The 21,550-nt window shown below is 30.1% G+C and overlaps 3 protein-coding genes and 1 non-coding gene across 4 annotated transcripts; 1 reads left to right on the plus strand and 3 right to left on the minus strand.

Moving 5' to 3' along the window:
- Positions 1-1,274: 1,274 nt before the first annotated feature.
- LOC113403501 (uncharacterized) lies at positions 1,275-15,737 on the minus strand. The gene is made up of 20 exons (XM_026644077.2): positions 15,349-15,737; positions 15,037-15,218; positions 14,867-14,945; positions 14,307-14,537; positions 13,782-13,921; positions 13,448-13,574; positions 13,034-13,142; positions 12,410-12,526; positions 12,195-12,298; positions 11,742-11,858; positions 11,401-11,526; positions 9,820-9,927; positions 9,355-9,519; positions 8,856-8,951; positions 8,311-8,417; positions 6,989-7,136; positions 6,634-6,735; positions 4,626-4,757; positions 4,281-4,432; positions 1,275-1,662 (listed from the first exon to the last, which is right to left on the minus strand). Exons 1-19 carry the CDS (start codon positions 15,496-15,498, stop codon positions 4,292-4,294), a joined length of 2,481 nt encoding a protein of 826 aa, XP_026499862.2. The 5' UTR covers positions 15,499-15,737; the 3' UTR covers positions 1,275-1,662; positions 4,281-4,291.
- Trnag-gcc (transfer RNA glycine (anticodon GCC)) lies at positions 7,773-7,843 on the minus strand. Its single transcript has one exon. It is a non-coding gene; the product is annotated as a tRNA-Gly (tRNA).
- A 385-nt stretch (positions 15,738-16,122) lies between the features above and the next one.
- On the plus strand, positions 16,123-17,167 carry LOC113403503 (peroxisome biogenesis factor 10). The gene has a single exon (XM_026644080.2). The coding sequence runs from the start codon at positions 16,137-16,139 to the stop codon at positions 16,956-16,958; it is 822 nt and encodes a 273-aa protein (XP_026499865.1). The 5' UTR covers positions 16,123-16,136; the 3' UTR covers positions 16,959-17,167.
- Positions 17,168-19,832: 2,665 nt separating this feature from the next.
- On the minus strand, positions 19,833-21,248 carry LOC113403505 (peptidyl-prolyl cis-trans isomerase Fkbp12-like). Its single transcript, XM_026644082.2, has 3 exons — positions 21,081-21,248; positions 20,848-21,008; positions 19,833-20,416 (listed from the first exon to the last, which is right to left on the minus strand). The coding sequence occupies exons 1-3, from the start codon at positions 21,115-21,117 to the stop codon at positions 20,288-20,290; spliced, it is 327 nt and encodes a 108-aa protein (XP_026499867.1). The 5' UTR covers positions 21,118-21,248; the 3' UTR covers positions 19,833-20,287.
- Positions 21,249-21,550: the final 302 nt, after the last annotated feature.

Raw genomic sequence — 21,550 nt, forward strand, 5'->3', positions numbered from 1 at the left:
ACTTTGGGAGTAATAATAAAATGGATATAATTAGTTAAATTAAATTGTGTTTATAAAAAGTTATAAGTATTTCTTAACAAAACATCTTGAAGATGATCGTAATGCATTTCTATAAAACAAAAATACGTAATAAAAAAACAACGTACATATATTTTAAGCGATTTTCGAACATTTTTTTATATTCTATCGTTATTTTTGAATAATATAATATATTTAATTATAAATATAATTTTTGATTTCATACAATTCCTTTTAAAATAAATAAGTACTAATAAAATACAAGTATAATTCACACATGAGCTTGAGAAGGTTTGCAATTAATTCCCCCGAATTCCAGCGAAAAGGGCATTCTCGTTCGTGTGGTGACGCTGCTTCAATGCGGGTTCGTAGATGCACAAGTGTCAGAATTTCGTTGAAATTAGACACATGTAGGTTTCCTTAAGTTTCCTTCACCGCCAAGCACGAGATGAATTATAAACACAAATTAAGCACATGAAAATCTAGTGGTGCTTGCAATTGTACTTATATAATATTAGGTAAATAATAACAAAATTCAATTCAGCACATTTATTCGTCACTAATATCAAATTTATATTACAAATTAAACTAAATCATTACATCCACAATTTTATTATTTTCATATACACAATATGAAAGAAAAATATACTCAAAAGTTAAGTGTCAAAAAATAATATTTAGCATTGTAAAAATATAATATTCTTTGTTGAAAAATGACTTAACCTTTTCTAATCCTTTTAAATCTTTATTGACGACGTTAAAACATTCTATTGATATCAATATTTTTCATTACATAACTTACTTTTGAAATCCATTGAACAAAATAAAGTAAAAAATATATTTGAAATAATAAAAGTAAAACCCATGTTTAATGCATTCCAAAGCACAAGTTTGAATTTAATCGATTTAACTAATTTTTTCTGTTTGAGTGAATTATTTCATAATATATTCTTTGAATTCACATTGTATATTGTAAATGCAAACAGCCTTATATGAAAAATGAAAAATAAGTTCCTTTTTTTATTTACACACACAATGCTAATAGAGTAACACTATAAATTGTTTGTCTTGGAAATAGTACAAGGTTTTAACAGTTTTAAATCCCTTGTGTAAAGTAAATAACTTTTACAATATTAAATTTATATAATTTGATGATACATTGATACTCACAGAGCACCAACTATTACAATATTGAATGATTCATTTCTTGTACAATTTTTGAACTAAATACTTACTACAAATATATTGTATATGGATAATCTGTTTATGTTCTATGAATATATTTTTAATTTTAATTATAATAAAAAGCAACATTATATTTGAGTATTGTCAAAAAATCATAGCTATTCATGGGGCATGTTTAGTTAAGATTAATAAGGTAATGTCATTTTTTTTTATAAATTGTTAAAGGAGGTTTGATTACTTTCTCGTTATATTTATTAAATATTTTTCTTGTCACTTCAACTTTTGTTTTAATACATAATTAATCTCAACCAATCAAATTGAAATATGTTATGATTACTTTCTGAATATTTCTATCCTAGGTTTGAACATGATATAATCTATAATTTTCTGTTGCGTTTCAACGTTGACATAATTAGAGAAAAAAAAACTTCGTTTAGATTTCATATACTTCTCTATGAACTGAAACAAAGATATAAACTTAAATTAGTTACTATTTTACAAAGTTTGAATCCTGTAACGTAATTTTGGCGCAAGTTACATGTTTACATTCTTTTAAAATAAATTCAACAAAATTATTCAGTTTCTAACATAAAATATTGGATGTCATCTGTCAATTGACTTTGACAATTATTTCTAAGGTTATGTTTACGCATAATTTAAAATTACCGCTAATTTTGACATTTGAAATTAAATGCACTTTTTATGCATTATCATGCATTTTCGAACTAATTGTAATTTATTATCTTTGAGATGATCTTTGACATTTATGTAAAACTTCACTTTCCTTCCGCTTTTTGAGTCGAAATGTGACGCTAATTTATTTTCGAAGTTTTTATAACTTTTATTTTGTTTTAAACTTTGAATATTGTTGAAAATAATTGTTTGAATGAACAGTGAGTTCTATTATGAAGAAAAGGAAATAAATCCATGTCGGATTATTATTATATATATTATTATATATATAATTAATTCCGATATTTGTCGCCTCGTGGTAAGTTTTGAATCTTTCTTCGAAATTTGAATTTATTCGAATTGTACTGTGTCGTAACAACGATTGTGGTTCTTTACAGCGAATTTTTAGAATATTTCCCGCGATGCATTTTGTTATTTGTGAAAAATAACCGGAATTGACATTTGGATTTTCAAATTTGTAATAGATTCTAATCAGAATTATTTCTCCTTTTACAGTTATTTTTCAACATTATTTTTCGAAGTTATTTTTTAACGTTATTTTTCAACGTTGTTTTTCGTCGCTTCATTCATCGTCATTTATTTCATGGATTAATCATTCAGTCATTTTCTGGGATGATTATCTTGAATAATTTTTTTTGGCATTATATTCGATTGGATATTTTCAACGCTTTTCGAGGAACATTTCAACTTCATTTCGTTATTTAAGATTCGATAATTTGAAAATTTAAATAGAAGTTTACTTCTGGGAAACTTATAATTTGAAGTTTACTTGGTGAAGATGAATTTTTGGAAACTTTTAAGGAAGTAAAACTTTATCACACTAATTTATATTACTCGATCTTGGTATGTAATTTTTACATATTTATTTTCGCCGAAATTTAAGCGCGCGAGATTTAATTAGAAATTTATTAACATTTATAAAAAATTTGGCATTCAAACTTTATTCAAACCTTATCGAAACATTATTGAAATTTTATTCGAACATAATTGTTCACTATTTGAATTTACTGTTTAAATTAATTTATAATTATTTAGACATTTGGTTTAATCAAGTTGATAAACTTGACTTGTTTGTAACTTTAAGTAACTTAGTTGTCAATTTTGAATAATTTTACCTAAAGTTGAAATTTGACATACATTTAAATATTGTTGTTGAAATTTTTTTTTTTTATTTTTCGTAAATATTTGTTTAAGCTTAATTTAAACGGATGTTAACATCCTGGCGCCCGATTATGTTAACAATTAAATTTAGAATATTATAAGAAAATTACGTTTTCATTTTTTGAATAAAATATTTTTGAACATAGATTTGCTGTTTTTGTAAATCTATTTGTAATGTTAAAATAATTTATCTGACTTCCGGAGCACTTTCTTTTGAGGATTTGTTTAGTTTAAAAACTTTTCCAACTCTACCAATTTTTTTATTTTTTTTGCATCAATTTAAATAATTTTTTTTATTGACACTTTACTCGTCAATATAAACCACCTAATTTTAACGTTAAAATCGTCTTGTATGGCACAAGGAAGACTTTTTAGTGGACGTGCACTCTATTCACACCCTCACTCAAAATCCAACACGACGGGAAAGAATTTAGGCACATGTTCAATGGCTAATGTTTTTCGGGGTTCGGAAATATAAAAACTGTCGTTTCCGAAAATGCGAGCTACTTATGGGAATTTCATAGCTGACACACTCAAAGGTAAGAGAAAACTATAAAACCAACTTTTCTTGAAGCTAGTTCAAAATAAAATTAATATTAAATTTATCTATTTAAATCACTATAATATAATATAATTATATTTTAATTAGGCTTTATTCAAATTATTCAAAATATTAAAGCGAAGAGGCATTTTTATATTTATTTAATTTTCATTTAAAGTAGTTATGCCATTCTAAGAAATGGTCATTTTAAGAAATGACTAATATTCCTATTTACCCCCTTCCATTTAAGCTTAAAGTTTGGACTAAGAGTACTACTATAGCCCAAGGAAGCAAAATCGATCCAGTGCCTTTTGACATCGCTAGGCAGCCCGTAAATTACATTACGCTATTGACGCTTTAAAAGACACGGAACTACACGATTTTAACGACACGATTCACGATACAATAGGAAACCAAAACATAGAATTCTGTTTTCAATAATCTTACACAAGACAATGTATATAGCTCTGTTCACTCACGACGACGCGCCCCTCCATCTACCATGAGTGAGAATTGTGCATTAGTATGAGAGACGCTCGTACTTACATGATGTCTTAGTGTGCGTGAGATGACTAATGTAAGAGTAGAGACAGCAAAAAAAATACAAATTAGATTATATTTCTTAATGCACGCCGATAAGCCAACGAGATACCTCAAAGTGTTTTCACATAACATTTATTACCTGTAGTAACGCTAGCTGGCCGCTGTGGAAGAACTTTTGCTCATAAGCTTAGCTACCATCTCTTGCACCCTCTTCATTTCTTCCAGCTGTGTCGTCACTTGATACAGTCGGTTCTCACGCTCGACCACGGTTTTTTCTAATTGTTTTATCATCTGTGGATTTAAAATTAACGCTGTATGCGGTCACTATAATAATAAGATCAATAGCTTCAAAAACTTTATTATTTACTTCACATATTAATCGTCAGTAGAAGAAAATATATAGATAAAGGCAGACAAAAAAAAATTGTTGGTCTATATCTGCCAATCAAGACCAAATAGGCCAACAAAGCAATCATGTACTCACATTGTCCCGTTGTTCCAGCTCCCTCCTCAAGCCGCTGTCAGCTGCGGCCGCCTCCTCCAGCTTCTTGTCACGTTGCTTGACGCGCTCCTCGAACTTAATCAATACACCTGCTAGTTCGCTGTTTTTATTCGTCTGAAAACAATTCGTTCACATTATATTTGTTAACATAACAGTTTAGTGGAATAGTATTGTATTATAAATAAAGATATACATATATATATCAAGAGTATAAAGTTTATCTATCTTTATACCTTCTAATAATTGATTTACATATTCCATACGATTCGATAATAGCCTGCTATATTATGCACTAGAAAAATTTCTTGATTAATATATTTTTATTTATAATATGACTCCACACCTAAATTCTACGGCAAAAAATTACTTATCTAATCGCAAAGTCGACGAATAAAACGCAATTTTTGAACCAATCCATAATTAATAACATATATATTATTATATCTCAACACATGTCTACTCAAGGTCATATTTGTTTAATTGTCTTTTCTCCTGTGTTTGGATTATATATATATATATATATATATATATATATATATATATATATATATATACTCTATTCCAATGGGAATAGGAAAGAACCAAAACAAACCGTACTTTTCAATATCACGAGTTTGTTGATAAGTCCGCTTTATGATTTACTACAAACAGTTCTTGATTAATATATCTTCACTTTTAATATAACAATATTTCACTTAACTACGTAAATCCACTTAAATTTGACAGTTTTGCCGACATTCAAAACGCCATTTTTCGATGAACGAACAATTAAAATGGAAGCCACACTAAGGATGTTCGCTAAACGAATGGAGAATGAATAAATTTATACAGATAAAAAATGTATTATTTTAGTTTTAACATACAGTTTAGATTTTTTTTTTAAATATATATTTATTTAATTGGTTATAATATAGATTATAATATAATATATAATATAGAAAGTTACATATTGCTCGATAAAAATTTTATTATTTTATATAGTAAGGTATAGACAAAAAAATTAAAAGAAATAATTCATTTTACAGAAATAAAAAATCTTAAAATATAGATCAGTTTTATGCAAAGCAACACTTAATTTATAATTTTGAAAATAATAGAAAAGTAAGATATTATTCGGAATTGTCAAAAGTTTTTTCTTATGACCTGGCTTAGTTTAAGCGAACTGTAATAATTGTAAACGATTTAGTATTTACGACCTTTTGCTTTTGCCTACTGACTTTTGATTTGCCATCAACACGGCCTACGCTAATTGAACATTACCTTTTCGGTTTGAAGATTAAGATTTTATTATTATTATTTTTAAGTACATTTTGTTTTTTTTTTCAAAAAATTTAATGCTAAGAAATGTATTTCAAGGTCAAAGTCATTTTAGATATAAGATAATCTAAGTGTTTCTTTGAAAGATATATAAACTTTTATTTATTCAAAAGTTAGCTTAAAAGCTTAGTATTATACAATACGTCATATGTCTTGAAAATGCCGCTTCATTATTGAAACATACAATGTTTCTTTTTATTAATGATGGAATAAAAATCTATTCATATAAATGAAATTGTGAGTGTCGTCTTTCTATGACTTATCACTGAAAATAACTACCTCTTTATAAGTTAATAAGGCTATTTGCGAAATACCACGATCCAAATCAAAACTAACGACCTAAATTTTATTTAAGCCTAAAAATGCTGCTCTCTAAAAATTTTAATATGTACCTTTCTTGCAATTTATACAAAATTTATTTAAAAAATTACGTAAAACCAATAAAATATAGTTCCTTAACATTCTTTACCCATTCACTCAATAATTTTCTCCTCACTAGAGTAACTAAAATGTCATGTCAATTCAAGGTCAGAGTTGTTTATTTATCTTTTCTCCTATTCCCATTGGAATAGAGTTATATATATATATATATGTTTTCATGGTAACCGGTCATACGATGTCGAAGTCTATATATCTCAAACAGATAAAAAAAAATCATAAATCTGATAATTACCTGCTGTTCCAACTTCTTCTGCAACGTTCTGTTATCCGATTCAAGTTGTTTAAGTCGTTCTTCCGCTTCTCTTTCTCGTATTTTCATTTCGTTTTCAATATTCTGAACAAAAAATGAACATCAAAGTTATCCCGAAAATATTTCATTAAGGATAGATGACGTTTTTAGCTGTAACATTTATAAATGTATTTTTTTTTTGTTTTCCGCTTTAATTACTCAACCGTTCATGAAATTTTACAAAAGTTTATCCTCCACAGAAAAGGGCATAGGGTACCTAGCACCTGTCTCCCTCCCTAGGCGAAACCACAAGTGGAAACTAGGTAAAATTACATTGAATAAAAATAATGATACATACAGCTATCTGTGATCTGAATTCCTTTTGTAAAATTTCCTTTTGATTCTCTTTATCCAATCTCTCCGCAGCCAACTTCGCTCTGAAACCTCGTAGCGTCGTTTCGGCGTCCTCTAGTTGTTTGTGAAGATCTTCTATTGACTTTTTGTGTCTGGAAAAAATAATGTTATTTTTAAATGTAATTTACGCTGTAACTCACGGGTGCATGGAAGATGTATCCGCTGCTGAATCTGACTCACGTTTTAAACTTTACTCCCTCATACCGTTTCTCTTGACATCAGAGCACAGATAAATTATAAAGAAATTAATTGTACATGAAAACTCAGTGGTGTTTGCCTGGATTTGAACCAGCGATACTCGATTAAGATCCATAAATTCTATCCACTGAGCTCAGGGGCTCTTAAAAATATACATCTATATTTATATAAAATTATTATATTTAAATAACTTTATTCGTATCACTAATCGTTTTTAACATTATTATCAACAACATTAGTGTAATTATTATGAGTAATATTATTTATCATCAGAGGGAAAAGGATAATTGTTTAATTGTAAAATAGTCTCATGTGTGTACCACGCGGACAACCCTATTAAATAAATATACATAAATACCTTAAATTTCATATTCTAAATCATATGTATTTTTCACAAAATAAACATTTTAAAATGTTATATTTTTTTTAATATTACAGTTTTTCTTATTAATCAAAGTAAAATATACCTAAATATAAAGTAAGTATCATGTATGTCAGCAATAAAACCAAAGTTAAAAAAATAAAAGTCTTGCATCGGCCGGGAATCGAACCCGGGCCGCCCGCGTGGCAGGCGAGCATTCTACCACTGAACCACCGATGCTTACATTAAGACATCGAAAATGCACGTTAGGTATCCTCATAGTTCTATTTTTTATTATTATTCGTGCTAACTCGTAAATTGTATTCTTATTAATAATTTCTCAAAAGCTAGAAATATTTTATTGCCGACTCATAACATCAATATACTAAAACATGAACATCGAAATTGTTCGTACATTATGTTTAGATTTTAATACAAAAATGAAGAAACTTTTCATTGATATCAAAACTTTCCATACATAAAAATAATTATAAAATTACGTCCATAAAAAAATTTTTGGATTTCGACCAGTGTTTTTTTTATCTAATAGGGAAATTCCATAAGCAGACATTAACGCTACAGGAAATTCCTGATTCCATATTAACTATTTCTAAATTATCCCTGCCTCATGCCTCTTATTTCAAATGCTAATTTTGCTGTTTGGACCTCTAATTAATTTGTTTTTTATATTTAGACCAGAAACTTACTTTTCATTTTGCATCTGTGTCGTGTATAATACATCTTGCTGAGCGGAGTTAGTGGCTTGCAACAACGCGAGTGCATGTTGTAAGGACGCCATGTGTTCTGTTGCTCCCTGTACGAAACAAAATAATTATGTACATTTCTCCTTACATTAATACTTCTTTAATAATATATTAAATTTTATACAATTATATATATAATTAAATTCTTGGTGAAATTGGAGAAATTATTTAAAAGCAATATGACAGATTGTGATTGTAAAATTCTAGAAGTAAATAGGTGTCGCTTGTAGTCTAACTTACATGAATCTCATCATTTTATTTCTACAAAGTACTTATATTTATAAAAAATATATTTTCATATTTGCTACTTTGCTCTAACACTTTGTTTTCACTTTACGCGTTCTATTTTGTTTACCTAACACCTGTTAATGCCGAGAAGCATCCTCTCCTCCGTCCCCAGTCGAAACCAGTACCAGGCAGTCGAGACCGCAGACGGAAACTACTGATTAATATGAAATCACAACATAACAACATATATTGGTCCTCACCTGTAACGCTACTGAATGCGAATGTAGCCGCTGTTCCAGACACGTCATCTTGTAGCCGTACAGTTCCATCACACTCGACGTCGCTATGTCTGATATCTGTAAACAAATACTCTAATCCATTAACCATTTTAATATTAAAACAGTTTATATATGATTTTTAATTAATGGAATATATGTTTTTTATGTAGATATACATTTAACTGACTTAAGATTTTGATGTAAGTATATATGATACTAATTTCTTTCTTAATTCAATTATGTTAACTATAACAATAGTAAATGTGGAATATAGAGGGCTACATTTTATCCAATACATACAGTTTTCCTCGCGACCAAGCGAGAGCTGAATTTTAAGCACATTAAAATTTGCTCAGGATTTGAACCGGCTTCGGGGAGGATCATTATTCTAAATTTAGAACTGCCAGTTGAAGAAATGAAAGCTCAATTTTTTCAAGTTGCTCAAAAGCAAATAAATATTAGGTCCCAATCAGACACTCGCCTTCCCGGCCTGCAGCGCCTCGCCCAGCCGCGCCACGAGCTGGTCGAGCGCCAGCTCCTGCGCCGCCGACACGCGCTCGGGGCCCGCGCCGCCGCCCGCCACCTGCGCCCAGGGCTCCGCCTCCGCCTCCGCCTCCGCCACGCTCTGGAGACTTTCGCCGAATATCTGACGACATGAAAATCAAATGTTATTACATACAAAATGTCCCAACTGATGTCAGCCACCGATATTTAACGATGACTAGCCGACTAAGAAGGATAGACGCACTCTCTATTCCCTCATCTTATAACCCGTTGCAACAGCATACGACGTTCTCACAAATAAATCCTACTACCAACGACAATAATGCTATCTGAAGTCTTAACACGTCTTAACACTAACGACATGTCCGAATTTATAAATCCTGTATCAATTTTTATACTGTAAATGTATTTGAAATGAACCATTACAAAAATATATACTAACCTGATTCATTTGATCCGATGGAAAATAATGATGTTTCACCAGTTGCATGATCTGTCTTCGACGTGATCCGTTGTTACCCGTGAGCGCCATACATAGGAGCTTGCGAACCTGGAACAAAACTTTATTACGTAAGAAAAAACGATTTATATATTACATGTTATTTGACTATAGCTGTATTATGCACTACAAACATTTCTTGATTTAATATCTACACTTATAATACACGACACATTTTTATTACTAACAGTATTTAAAACGGGATATTTACCATGTTTTTTATTTTTATTTGGTGGTATTTAAGTCTCTTGAACAAGACATTCGTAGATAAAGTCGAAATGTCGAGCTCCACCAAATAAAAATAAAAAACATGGTAAATATCCCGTTTTAAAGACTGTTAGTAATAAAAATAGCCATGTTAATTTAAAGTCTTACGACACATTTTATTTCACTTAACTTTTTATTCCGAAAACAAGTAAAACGCCATTGTTTCAGAAATTCATAATGGATACCATAGATTATTTTAATAACGTCTCGTCAATTCAAGGTCATAGTTTTTTATTTATCGTTACTCTTCCTGCTATTGAAAAAGGCTATAGATAAGCTAGAGCCTGTTTAGTTTCTTTATTAAATTACTAATTAATATTTTTATTATATTACATTCTCAATTTTAATTTTTATTTGCATACTGCCCTCAAAGTAAGCAATTATGTTGTAAAAAACTTTAAAAACAAAATGACCAAGGAAAATTAATATCATTTAAAAGTACAAACATTCCATATGTACTCAACAACATCAGCCCCCCCTCTATTATTCCGCAACGCTTTATTGGCTTTTCGAATGTTAAACACGCATGAGCGAGTGTAATTACAAAAAAATAGTAACAGGAGATCATAAGTAACTAGGATATACTTACTTTATAATAGGTGCTTTTCCTCCTTACAAGGACTGCTTGCAATTAAATTATAAACAAGGTAAATAAAGATATTATAATAAATACCTACTAGGAAACCATAAACAGTTGGAACTTTGCTACTCGCTTCAATATTAAAATTCGATGTAATATATAATGTTATCTCTTCACGCATAAACCGCTGAACCGATTTAGATGAAATTTGGTGTGGAGATATTTTGAGTCCCGGAGAAGGACATGGCTACTTTTATTAATTCACCCCTCAAAGGGGTATAATTGATGGTGACGGTTTTTTGTGTGGTAGTTTTATAAGTTTTATGCGACCAAAACGGCAGTCAGTATTTTTAATAAATTAAAAGATTATTTTTTAGATATTTAATAAGGTGAACACATTGGCATTGTAAGGAATATAAAACATCACTAACATCGCCAATGGGCCACTTATCTCTTAATAAGGTCTTATGTTATTTGTGCCTGTATTTATACTGGCTCACCCTTCAAAGCGGGACACGATATATTTAGCGATAGAACATGAGTGGGTGGTAGCAACCCAGGCGGACTGGCACAAAGCCTTACTACCAAGTCAAATGATCTAAGATTTACTAATATGTATGAGGATATTTAACAAATAGGTACCAGGAAACCATAAGCAGTTAAGACATTAAACTTACTTGATGATGCGCTAACATCCTATTGAAAGCGGCTTCCCAATGCTTCGAGAGTGGAGCTAATGATAGTCCGCTCCGACATGCCAACACCACACTTTTTTGAGCCGTTTCCATACCCACAGGACCATTCTAATAAAAGACAAATAAATGTTCTAAATAATTAACAAAACTTATTTCATTTTATTTTGTTTGTTTAAAGTAAAAAAAAAAAAATATTACGTCCCAAAAATATTAACAAACCGAATAACTTCTATCATAATGCAAATTTCGTAACGAATGTTATAATTAGCACTCATAAATTAGTATAGGAAACTTTTTATTTACGTTTTCTTGTTTTTATTTACCTGCGAAGTATACTGTAACACGCTGTATAATGTGTCTTCGAAAGAATCCGGGGTAACCTCTTGTAAAACGCGTTCTTGAGTTTCACTCGACTCGCATAAAGCTCCAACTACTTGCAACTGGAAATAAAAAGAATGATGAACATTATTTATAATCAGGTTCAATAAGTAATACTCAACTTTATTTAGAAAGCTTCTATAAAATATTGAATAGTATCATAAATTAATCAAAGCTTGAGTAACAATTGTTTACAAAACCAGCTTCTATCGCGACTGCGTATATGTAAAATTAATACAAAGTTAAGGGAGGGCCCATTTCCCCCTTTAAATTAAAATCTATCCTTCCTTAGCACACCAATGGCACATTTACTTACCAATAATTAGTAAAAAAATTAAATTGTCATAAATTGCTCTACAGATTTAAATTATATGTTCTCATTATTTGTAATAATTTACCCATTGCAATCCAACTTTCCCTGGCTCTAGAGACGGTGGCACCAGAAGAGCTGGCAAACCATCACAAATAACTCCCATTAGCTCTTGTGGTAAAGCACCTTCATCTGTAATAGATGAAAAGTTTACATCAATAATCTAAATAAAAATGGAATCATTCAAATCGGATTCGAAATTTAAAATTTTAATTTGCCTTTTTTTATATTACGAAATATTACCCTTGTATTGAGCAATGATGGTTGCAAACAATTCCAATGACTCTGGGAGACAAATTCGACTTGATTTCATACATAGGCATACAAGTTGACAGTGATGACATCTCAGGGAATATAGATCTAAAAATTAAAAAAAAGTATATTAGATAATCAAACATTAAGCAAACGAAGAGGACCATACAATGGGCTTTCAATTAATATAAAATATTAACAAAAAAAAATTAAATGGTAAGTGTACCCTCACTAATGAATAAAGCACTTCTTTTTACAAGTTGATTAAAGCTATACTTTTCATATCTTTGTTTACAATGTGTTTGTAAACAAAGCAAACATTTGGTCATACAATGCAGAAAATTGAACTGTCATTTCATAATAATGGTTAGTGCAGTACTATGACACTCATATTTACTAAGTCACAAGAAATTTAAATATTATTGTAATTCTCTAGGTGGAAGATGCTGTCGACAGTGACACAGTTAGTCTTATGATAATAATATATTAATTACTATTTTTTCATTTAGATTAAAAGATATTTGTAAAACAAATGAATAATGTAAAGTATATAATAATAAACTCATATAATAATTTTTCTTAAAAATAATATATTCTTTCGTTGTTTAGACTTACCCAAATTTACCAAAACTGCTAGAAATTTCAACACATTTTGTAAGCAGTTCATAGCATTTTCTGGTTCACCCATGTCATCAGGGGCTGTCTTACACAACTCGTCTATTTTCTAAAAGTAAATTAAATAAACCAATTATTAATGAGTTTACTACATTATTTTTTAGTATACAATGTATTATATAATCCTTTGAACATCACTAATATTCTTAATAGATAATAAATATTTAATAGTTTGTATACATGAATGCCGGATAGGAATTTATCGTTTCACACAAAGCTGCATGATTTTTACTTGGTTGGTTTACAAATACTCATCATTAGTTGGGCATTCTTTGATTATTAATGTGAATAAAATTGGATACCAATAAATGTTTTAATATTTGAGGTAAATTAAGACTAAAAAGACTCACATACCACTAATGATTCCTGAAGAGAATTATTAAAATGACTATATGAAAGAACATAGCTTCGTAGATTATTATCTGTGCACAGATCATTTATAAATGTGTACGCATGTAGAAGTTGAGTTGCATCTCTATCACTGGAAATGGAATACATAATTATTATTTAATTGATATTTTTATAGGCATTACTTCATATAATAATAAATTTGATAATTATATTGTAAGGGCAATAATAAAACAATACAAAAAACTTAAAAATGTAGCACAATGTTTATTTATTAACAATTTAATTTTTATTAATTAATTAGACTGATATTGGTTAGTGATTAATTTTGAATACTTACACAATTGCCTTATTGAATGTTCGCATAGTGCAGCAAAGATAGCTATGTATGTCCGACTGTCTAATTGCAGATGAGCCACGTGTACCACTGGATAAGCATAACAGTAGTCGACACACTTCGACACCACCATATCCACCATCCTGAAATGAGAATAGGACAGTAACCAACAGATGGTAGTCAAAATATCACTGCATACTGTTGCCAAATAAAATTATAGTTCGGAGGTTTTTGAAAAATAATTACCTCATAATAGAAATGAATATATAATAAGATAATGAATATTATGAGAAATAATGTGAGTATGAGTCACAGCATATAACAAGCTGCAATTACAACATATTAATAACCATTCATTGATCTGTGCTTTGCTTATGTCTGATCACAGAAAAACAGAATTAAAGAGCTGAAACTGAGATGCTGAGTGTCTTCTGTAGTTTGTAGTTTCGAAATACTCTTTGAGATAATTTTGTATGGTATTTTATTCATAAAATTGTGTTTTCTCGATAGATATAAACAAATACTCACCTTCAAGCTTATCAAATGTACAACAAAATCCTTTGTATCAACGGTTCTCATAAGTGCATAAATCGCAGGTAAATTTCCATAACAAACATTTACTAATACTGTCAGAGATTTGTGACCAATCGTCCGATGCTGAGGTTCAGACATTGGCTGTAAAATCCAATCAGTAAGCTGCTTCATGAGACTGGTTAGGTATGATTCTTGCCAACTAATTTTGATACCATATGAGATGTCCTATAAATGAATACACAAGAAAATGAGTTTATAATGTCATAGATTAATCACCCTCTACTATAGGTAAAAGAGGTAATGCCATACACATAAACATTTTGTATGCAAATAACATATTAATAGTTGAAGCTTGCTCGGGTTTTAAGAGTTGGTGATCAGGTTTTAGATATAAAGATAAAAACATATCCTATGTACTTCCTTGAACTTCAAGTTTGCTCCATACAAAAATTCATAAATTTTGGTTCAGTGCTTTGGCTGTGAAAGAGTAACAGATGGATGGATAGAGTTACCTTCGCATTTATAATATTAGTATAGATTGTTTTTAATTTTACCTGCATCACAGACAGTAGTTTAATTTTTTTTTCATTTGATATTGTATCTAATAACAACCGGGACAGGATTGGCATAAATCTGAAAAATTAAATTAACATTTAACTTTTAAAAATATTAAAGGTGTCTTAATATCTGATTTTTTTTTTTTATTTAAAAACACCAAATTTACTTGTAAGTATGGGTGAGTGCATGTCTGGCACTGGGTTCGACGGACGCTCTGGCAAGAACCGCGACACCTGCCCAGTGCGGCCCTCGACCATCGCACATCACTCGCCACAACGAGCTGAAGAAAGCACATACTTCACTACGTCCCGGAGAAAATATCGATAGGTCACAGGACGAAGCGATGAGCTAAAAATATATATATATTATTTTAACATACATTTAAAAAATAGACCGAAAGCTATCATTTAAATTAAATTATTTATTTCCAACCACTCATTGTTTCGGTGTGGTGTTATATTTAAATTGAAGTACTTACCCCTAAGTATCGAGTCATCATATTAACTGCAGATTCACTGTGTGTAGCTTCAAACTCACGAGCTGCATTTACAAAAGCTTTTAAATTAGCAAATTTAAGTCCATCGGGAGGATTGTTGTTCCAACCTTCAACACCGTCGACTTCCATCATAATGGATGAATTTAAACACTGATTACTAAAAAACTAAAATACGTTGTTTTCGTGAACTAAATAAGGACTAAAGTTTATAAATCAGTAAGTAAAACATATATAAAATAATTAAAATGCTGAAAACTACGGCAATAGCAAGTTGAAAGTTTTAACTTCAACTGTTTTTATGTTAGACAATTTTTACTATTGGTCTACCAAAAACACATCGGAACACGATCATTTCAAAGTAGTTTTAATTGGATGAAAAGCTTTATTTACAAAATGCTAGGATGTAATTGGTTAATAAAAACAGATTAATAGATATTATTCAAGTGAATTTGACAGATAACAAATGTGATACATGCACGAATAGTGTTATTTATTTATTTTAAATTGAAGTAATAAAGTTAATTTGCGCACTATATTAAACTATAATTTTATAAATGTTGAGAATTTTACGTTGTTCTAAGACACAATAAACTGCATTTAATATTTTAATGATTGTTATAAGTTATTGCAGACTTTATACTCATTACTGTGTGTCTTTGATGGTTACATAATCTTGAGTGTTCTTGTTGTCACTTGTCACATGTCTGTTCTGCCTTCTGACTTTGATAAAAAATAAACTGTAAACTGAATATTGAAATTGTCATTGAATAATGGCTTTACCGGAAGCACAACCTGCTGAAGTTCTTCGTGCATGGCAAAAGGATGATCTGTATGAAAAACAACTTGCTGGCTCTTTAGCAAGACTTGTTCCACCACAACATGCATCTAAAGCTGTTCCTATATCTTCACTACTGTACAAGTCATTTACAACTCTCAAAGACTTGCAAACACTCGGAGAAGAATATTCTGGAATAGTTCAGGTGGACGAAACGTACCATAAACTGCCATCGTTCAGCAGCCGACTTCTAAGCATTTTGCTTTCAGCATTTGGTGAAAATTTAACAAGGAGATTGCTAAGTAACATGGAAAAGCAAATTGAACATAATGCGACATTAAGACCCGAAGCACAGAATATAATATTAGTTGTTTTAAAAGCTTTGAATAACATAGTACCTCAAGTTGAAAGTATACATAGAGCATTATCTTACATAACTGGGGGACCATTGCAAATAGGTAAAACTGTAACTGGAATTAATTATGTCCATGTGAGGCCAGCGGCAGCTGCATATTACGCTCACTTAAGGTTGTTAGGTGTTGTGACTTTGTTACATGCATTCATTTCTTGTGGACAAAGTTTTTATCAAGCTAAGAAACATATGGATGATATGAGAGAATTCCCAAATGAAGTAGATAGCAATAAATCATGTATAGCATGTTTAGAAGAGATAATTCAACCATGTGCATTAATATGTGGACATATATTTTGTATGAATTGTTGTTATGGAGCTCTGGAAAGCTGTCCTTTATGTCGAACTCCCTTTGCAAAGAACACAGTTGTGCCATTGATGAACTATCGTCCAGGTACTATGTAAAGGTTATGTTAGTAAAATATTTGGGCTCAAAGTCAAATTTTATAGGAATGTGCAACTTGTTCATATGGGGCCGTTCAAGTATTACGTAAGCACAATTGGGGGGCGGAGGGTTCTTCCTTTTGCTTATTTTGGATGACATGGGGGGTAGGGGAATCTAGATGATGATTACGTCATCGGTAGTTATTTACTTTTTTACACAAATGGCAACCCTCACATTATCTTTGCTTGAAAACTAAACGCATTTTCGAGGATTCCCGCAAGTAATGCATATGTTTAGGCACTCGCTTTAGAACCGATTAGGGGAATTACGCGCTATTCACTTGTCTAAATTTCCTCTGTCAGTGTATTGTAAGCATAGCAAAGCAAGTTAACATTTGTGTTACTGTTGATTCCATTAGCCAAAGTTTGATGTTTAAATAAGATGTCATTTCAAATAGACAAATCCAAGTTATACCAAAAATTGTTTGAAAGTTTTGAAAAATCTCATACAATTACGAAAGTACAAAATGTACAAAAGTTAGTTAACGAAGTGTGGCGAAATTATAAATTACATGCAAAGGCCGACAAGGAACTAGATATTATTGTATCTAAGAGAATTGAAGAAGAATTGCAAGCGGTGACTAAGAATAAATCCAATCTACTACATTTTTTTTCCAAGGTAAGTGACGAAATCATTTTAGGTACTTCTCGAACTTGAAGAGTTTCGACCATTAGCTAAAACTGACCATGGACTAGTAAAACCGGTGGTAATCATGACGGTTGATGGAGGTCCAGGTGAAAATCCGCGTTATCAAAAAGTCATAGGGTTAGCTACACTTTAAGCGACATGATCTCGATGCATTTTTTTTAGCTACCAATGCTCCTGGAAGAAGTGCGTATAACAGAGTAGAGCGCAGAATGGCTCCTCTTAGTCGGGAACTGGCCAGTTTAATATTGCCTCATGACCATTTTGAGTCTCATTTGGATGAACGTGGTTTTACAATTGATGAACATTTAGAAAGATCTAAATTAGAATTTGCAGGAAATGTATTAGCTGAAGTATGGAGTTTAATGGAAATTGATGGCTATAATGTTACTGCAAAATATGTTGGGGCTGGTGAACAAGATGTTCCTGATTATCCAGACATTAAATGGTGTTCAGAACATGTGCGTGAAAGCCAATACTTGCTTCAAATAGTAAAATGTAGAAATACAGAATGCTGTCGTCCAAGAAGAGGCCTATTCAGATTACTAGACAACAGGTTTCTTCAACCACCTGTAAAAGTAAAACAAACAGTTGATGACTTGGTTTTGGATGAAGGAGGGCAATTTCTTGATCTTCCAGTCAATTTAGCTCTATGCTTAAGTGCTTCACTCAAAGATTTCCTGCAAATGCCTTACGATTATTTTTATCCGACGGTAAAATTGAGGCTATCAAGTCGAACATGCAAAAAGTGTGGTCTTTATCATGCTTCTGTCAAGTCACTAAATCGTCACATCGAGAAGATCCATAAAAAAATAAACACGCACACTGATAAGAAAATTAGACCTGTAAGAGTCGTTGCTCGTCGTGCTAATGAACTTATGTGCATAAAATTTAGAGCACCATGATGTTGAATGGCTCGATGGGAACGACGTAGACATTCCAAAATCAGATGAAAATGAGCAGATTCACAACACTGAGCAGCAATCTAATGTTATCGAAAACTTAGAATCATGGTATCGGGTTTCATGGACTGAAGACTGTTAATTTGAATTTAATATGTGTACCAAAAATTTAAAATAAGTTTGTTATGTTCATAAGATTATAATATTTTTGTCTCTTACTCTATGTTGACTACTGTATCAGTAAAATCTAATCACTATCCTAAATCTATTTTCTTATTTTTAAAATTATAAATATAACATTATAATTATAAATAAAAAAAGATACATGTATAATTGAAAAATGTTTACGTAAGCATAGGGGGAGGGGGTAAGAGCTTTGCTTACTTTTGCTGACAAGGGGGATGGGGGTAAATAATTGTAATAAATCTGCTTACGTAATATTTGAACGGCCCCTATAAGTATTTAATTTTACTATGGGAACATATTATCTGTGCCAGAAGGCTGTATGAGTAGGGTCTATGGAGAAATATTTGTAAATACAAATATGTAGAAAAGTAACACCAAAAAAAAAATAGCAAATGAACTATGGAAATTTGATTATTTAAGAAATATATAGTTATTTAATATATTCTTATATGGTATTTACTATTTTTAGTAACATGTATTGAGAAAACAACCATACTAAAAGACATGCATCTTATTAGATAAAATCTTGGGAACAGAAAAAATATTTTAATACATAAAAGATCCTATCAATACTAATATAAACACTGTGATTAACATATAAATATAATTTATCATTGTTTAATAATTATGGAGTACTGGTATAATGTATTAAGTTAATTTTAATAGATTAAGAGGATATAAGGCTGTTAAATAAAAAAATAAATAAGTTAAACATTTATATGTTCAAAGTTATTTTTATTTCTAAAATTTGTAGTAGAATTTCTAAAGGATAAATTACAATTCTTTTAACTATTTATTTCATAAAAAAAAACTTTTATTAACATAATTTTATTTAAAAATACAAGCAAAGGTACAAGTAATAAATAATATTATGTTGAGAGGCGTTAACAATATTTAATATGGATTTAACAAAAATCTGGCAACACTATTTTTATTTAAAAATATGTTAAATGCAAAAGTATGCCAAAATTATTTTTCATGCAAAAATAATTAAACAATATACTACATACACTTATTAAGAATGTTTTTACAAAATTCCATATAAACTAAATCACATTAATTAAAATATCAACATACATTTGATGAGTGTTTTTTTTAATAATTTTTAGGTAAATGCAAAAGCATTACAGGCAGCTTTCATTCATTTGAGATATATGTTATATTAAATACATTAGTGCAATTTGTAATTGCATACATCAAATTACCATGATTTACAAGGTTTCTGAGTACCAAAATCATTTTCCTATTACTATTCTTATTAAACAAAAAATGAATATTATGACAAACAAATTAAAGTACACTACTTAAATCTTATATCAATTTAAATTATAGGTTCATTGGAAAAGTAGTAAAAACACAATCATACAAAAAAGTTGTAAAAATGACATTAAATTGATAATTAACAATAATAAACTATGATGATAAAAACCTAAGTCACCAACCAAATATACACAGCTTTAAACTAAACAAATAAAATATTTTGTGTTATTTTTAATAAATAATTTATAATACAATAATAATAATTTAATTTTAATTTAATAAATATGGCAAGAAATTTATTCAACTCGTAATAATTCAACATCAAACACAAGAGTAGCATTCGGTGGAATGACTCCAGGGTGACCTCTAGATCCATAAGCAAAGTCAGGGGAGCAGGTAAGTTTAGCTCTCTCACCTACTGACATCTAAAAAAAAAAGAAATGTCAAGTTCATTACAAATAATAGTAGTTACGGTCAGTGGCAGATTTACACATTTTCCAAGTTTCTTTTAACTTTGAAATCTCAAGGATTGTTCCATCTCAAGTTTCTAAAACAGGAATTAAAAAAACTACAAGGTATGCAGCTCAAATGTATTAATGCAAGATACTCTTATTGTTCATCCTGGTTACACATTGAATGGAAACATCTAGCTAACTGATATAAAGTATCATCTACTATATTGTCTTCATAAATATGTCTTATTATGTCCTATATCCAAATAATACCTACAATAACAACATGTTAAATATACAACATATTTTGTTTATAGATATTGTCCTACCAACTAGATATGCACCACTACACATCAGTTTTTTTATTACATAAGTTATCATATGGTATAGTCAATAATACTTACTTTAGCCAATCCTTGATCCCAGCCCTTAATTACATCCCCTTTTCCTAGGGTGAATTTGAATGGTTGGCCACGATCCCTAGAAGAATCGAACTTTTTGCCATTTTGCAGGGTTCCAGTATAATGGACGACAACTGTTTGACCGGGTTTTGGGTAAGTTGAGCCTATAAAAAACGATCCGGCTTCAATTCTATGTATCTTAAAATATAGCAAAAAAACAAATCTAAAAATTTTACCATTTCCAGGCGAAAGAGTTTCTATATCTACACCCATATTATAGTAATAGATGGAAAAACGAATAAACCAAACACGTGGAAAAGTGTTAGGGAAAATCTCTTACGAAAATGCTAAATATTAATTTGCAAAATGCAAATGCTTAAAGTTGTGTATTTGACAAATGTGAAATGACAGTGACAAAAGAATAAAGCCTGATGAAGAAACTTTAACTTTTAAATTTAAAATTTTTCGAATTATATTTTTTTTACTTTAAAGTAAAAAAAGTAAAATAACTTATTTTTATATGTAATTTGTGCTTAATACGTGATCCATTTCGTCTATAAATTCAAAATCAAAGAGTATGCAGCCAATATTTAACTTTGGCATGAAAGCGTGTCCCCCGTATGTACGTAATATTATAATGTCCGAACGTAATATTATTAATAATTAATTAATATTACGTTCTCAGTACAATTTGATTTATAGCATT

The sequence above is a fragment of the Vanessa tameamea genome, chromosome 25, assembly GCF_037043105.1.
Source record: "Vanessa tameamea isolate UH-Manoa-2023 chromosome 25, ilVanTame1 primary haplotype, whole genome shotgun sequence".
Classification (NCBI taxonomy): domain Eukaryota; kingdom Metazoa; phylum Arthropoda; class Insecta; order Lepidoptera; family Nymphalidae; genus Vanessa; species Vanessa tameamea.

Bases quoted from the DNA above. Each gene is read 5' to 3' on its own strand.
- LOC113403501 (XM_026644077.2), bottom strand. From the start codon at position 15,498: ATGATGGAAGTCGACGGTGTTGAAGGTTGGAACAACAATCCTCCCGAT. The intron at 15,219-15,348 runs GTAAGTACTTCA...ATATATTTTTAG, and splicing joins TGATGACTCGATACTTAGGG to CTCATCGCTTCGTCCTGTGA. The intron at 13,575-13,781 runs GTAAGTATTCAA...TTCCATTTCCAG, and splicing joins ACATTCAATAAGGCAATTGT to TGATAGAGATGCAACTCAAC.
- LOC113403503 (XM_026644080.2), top strand. From the start codon at position 16,137: ATGGCTTTACCGGAAGCACAACCTGCTGAAGTTCTTCGTGCATGGCAA.
- LOC113403505 (XM_026644082.2), bottom strand. From the start codon at position 21,117: ATGGGTGTAGATATAGAAACTCTTTCGCCTGGAAATG. The intron at 21,009-21,080 runs GTAAAATTTTTA...CGTTTTTTATAG, and splicing joins AACTCTTTCGCCTGGAAATG to GCTCAACTTACCCAAAACCC. The intron at 20,417-20,847 runs GTAAGTATTATT...TTTTTTTTTTAG, and splicing joins GGGATCAAGGATTGGCTAAA to ATGTCAGTAGGTGAGAGAGC.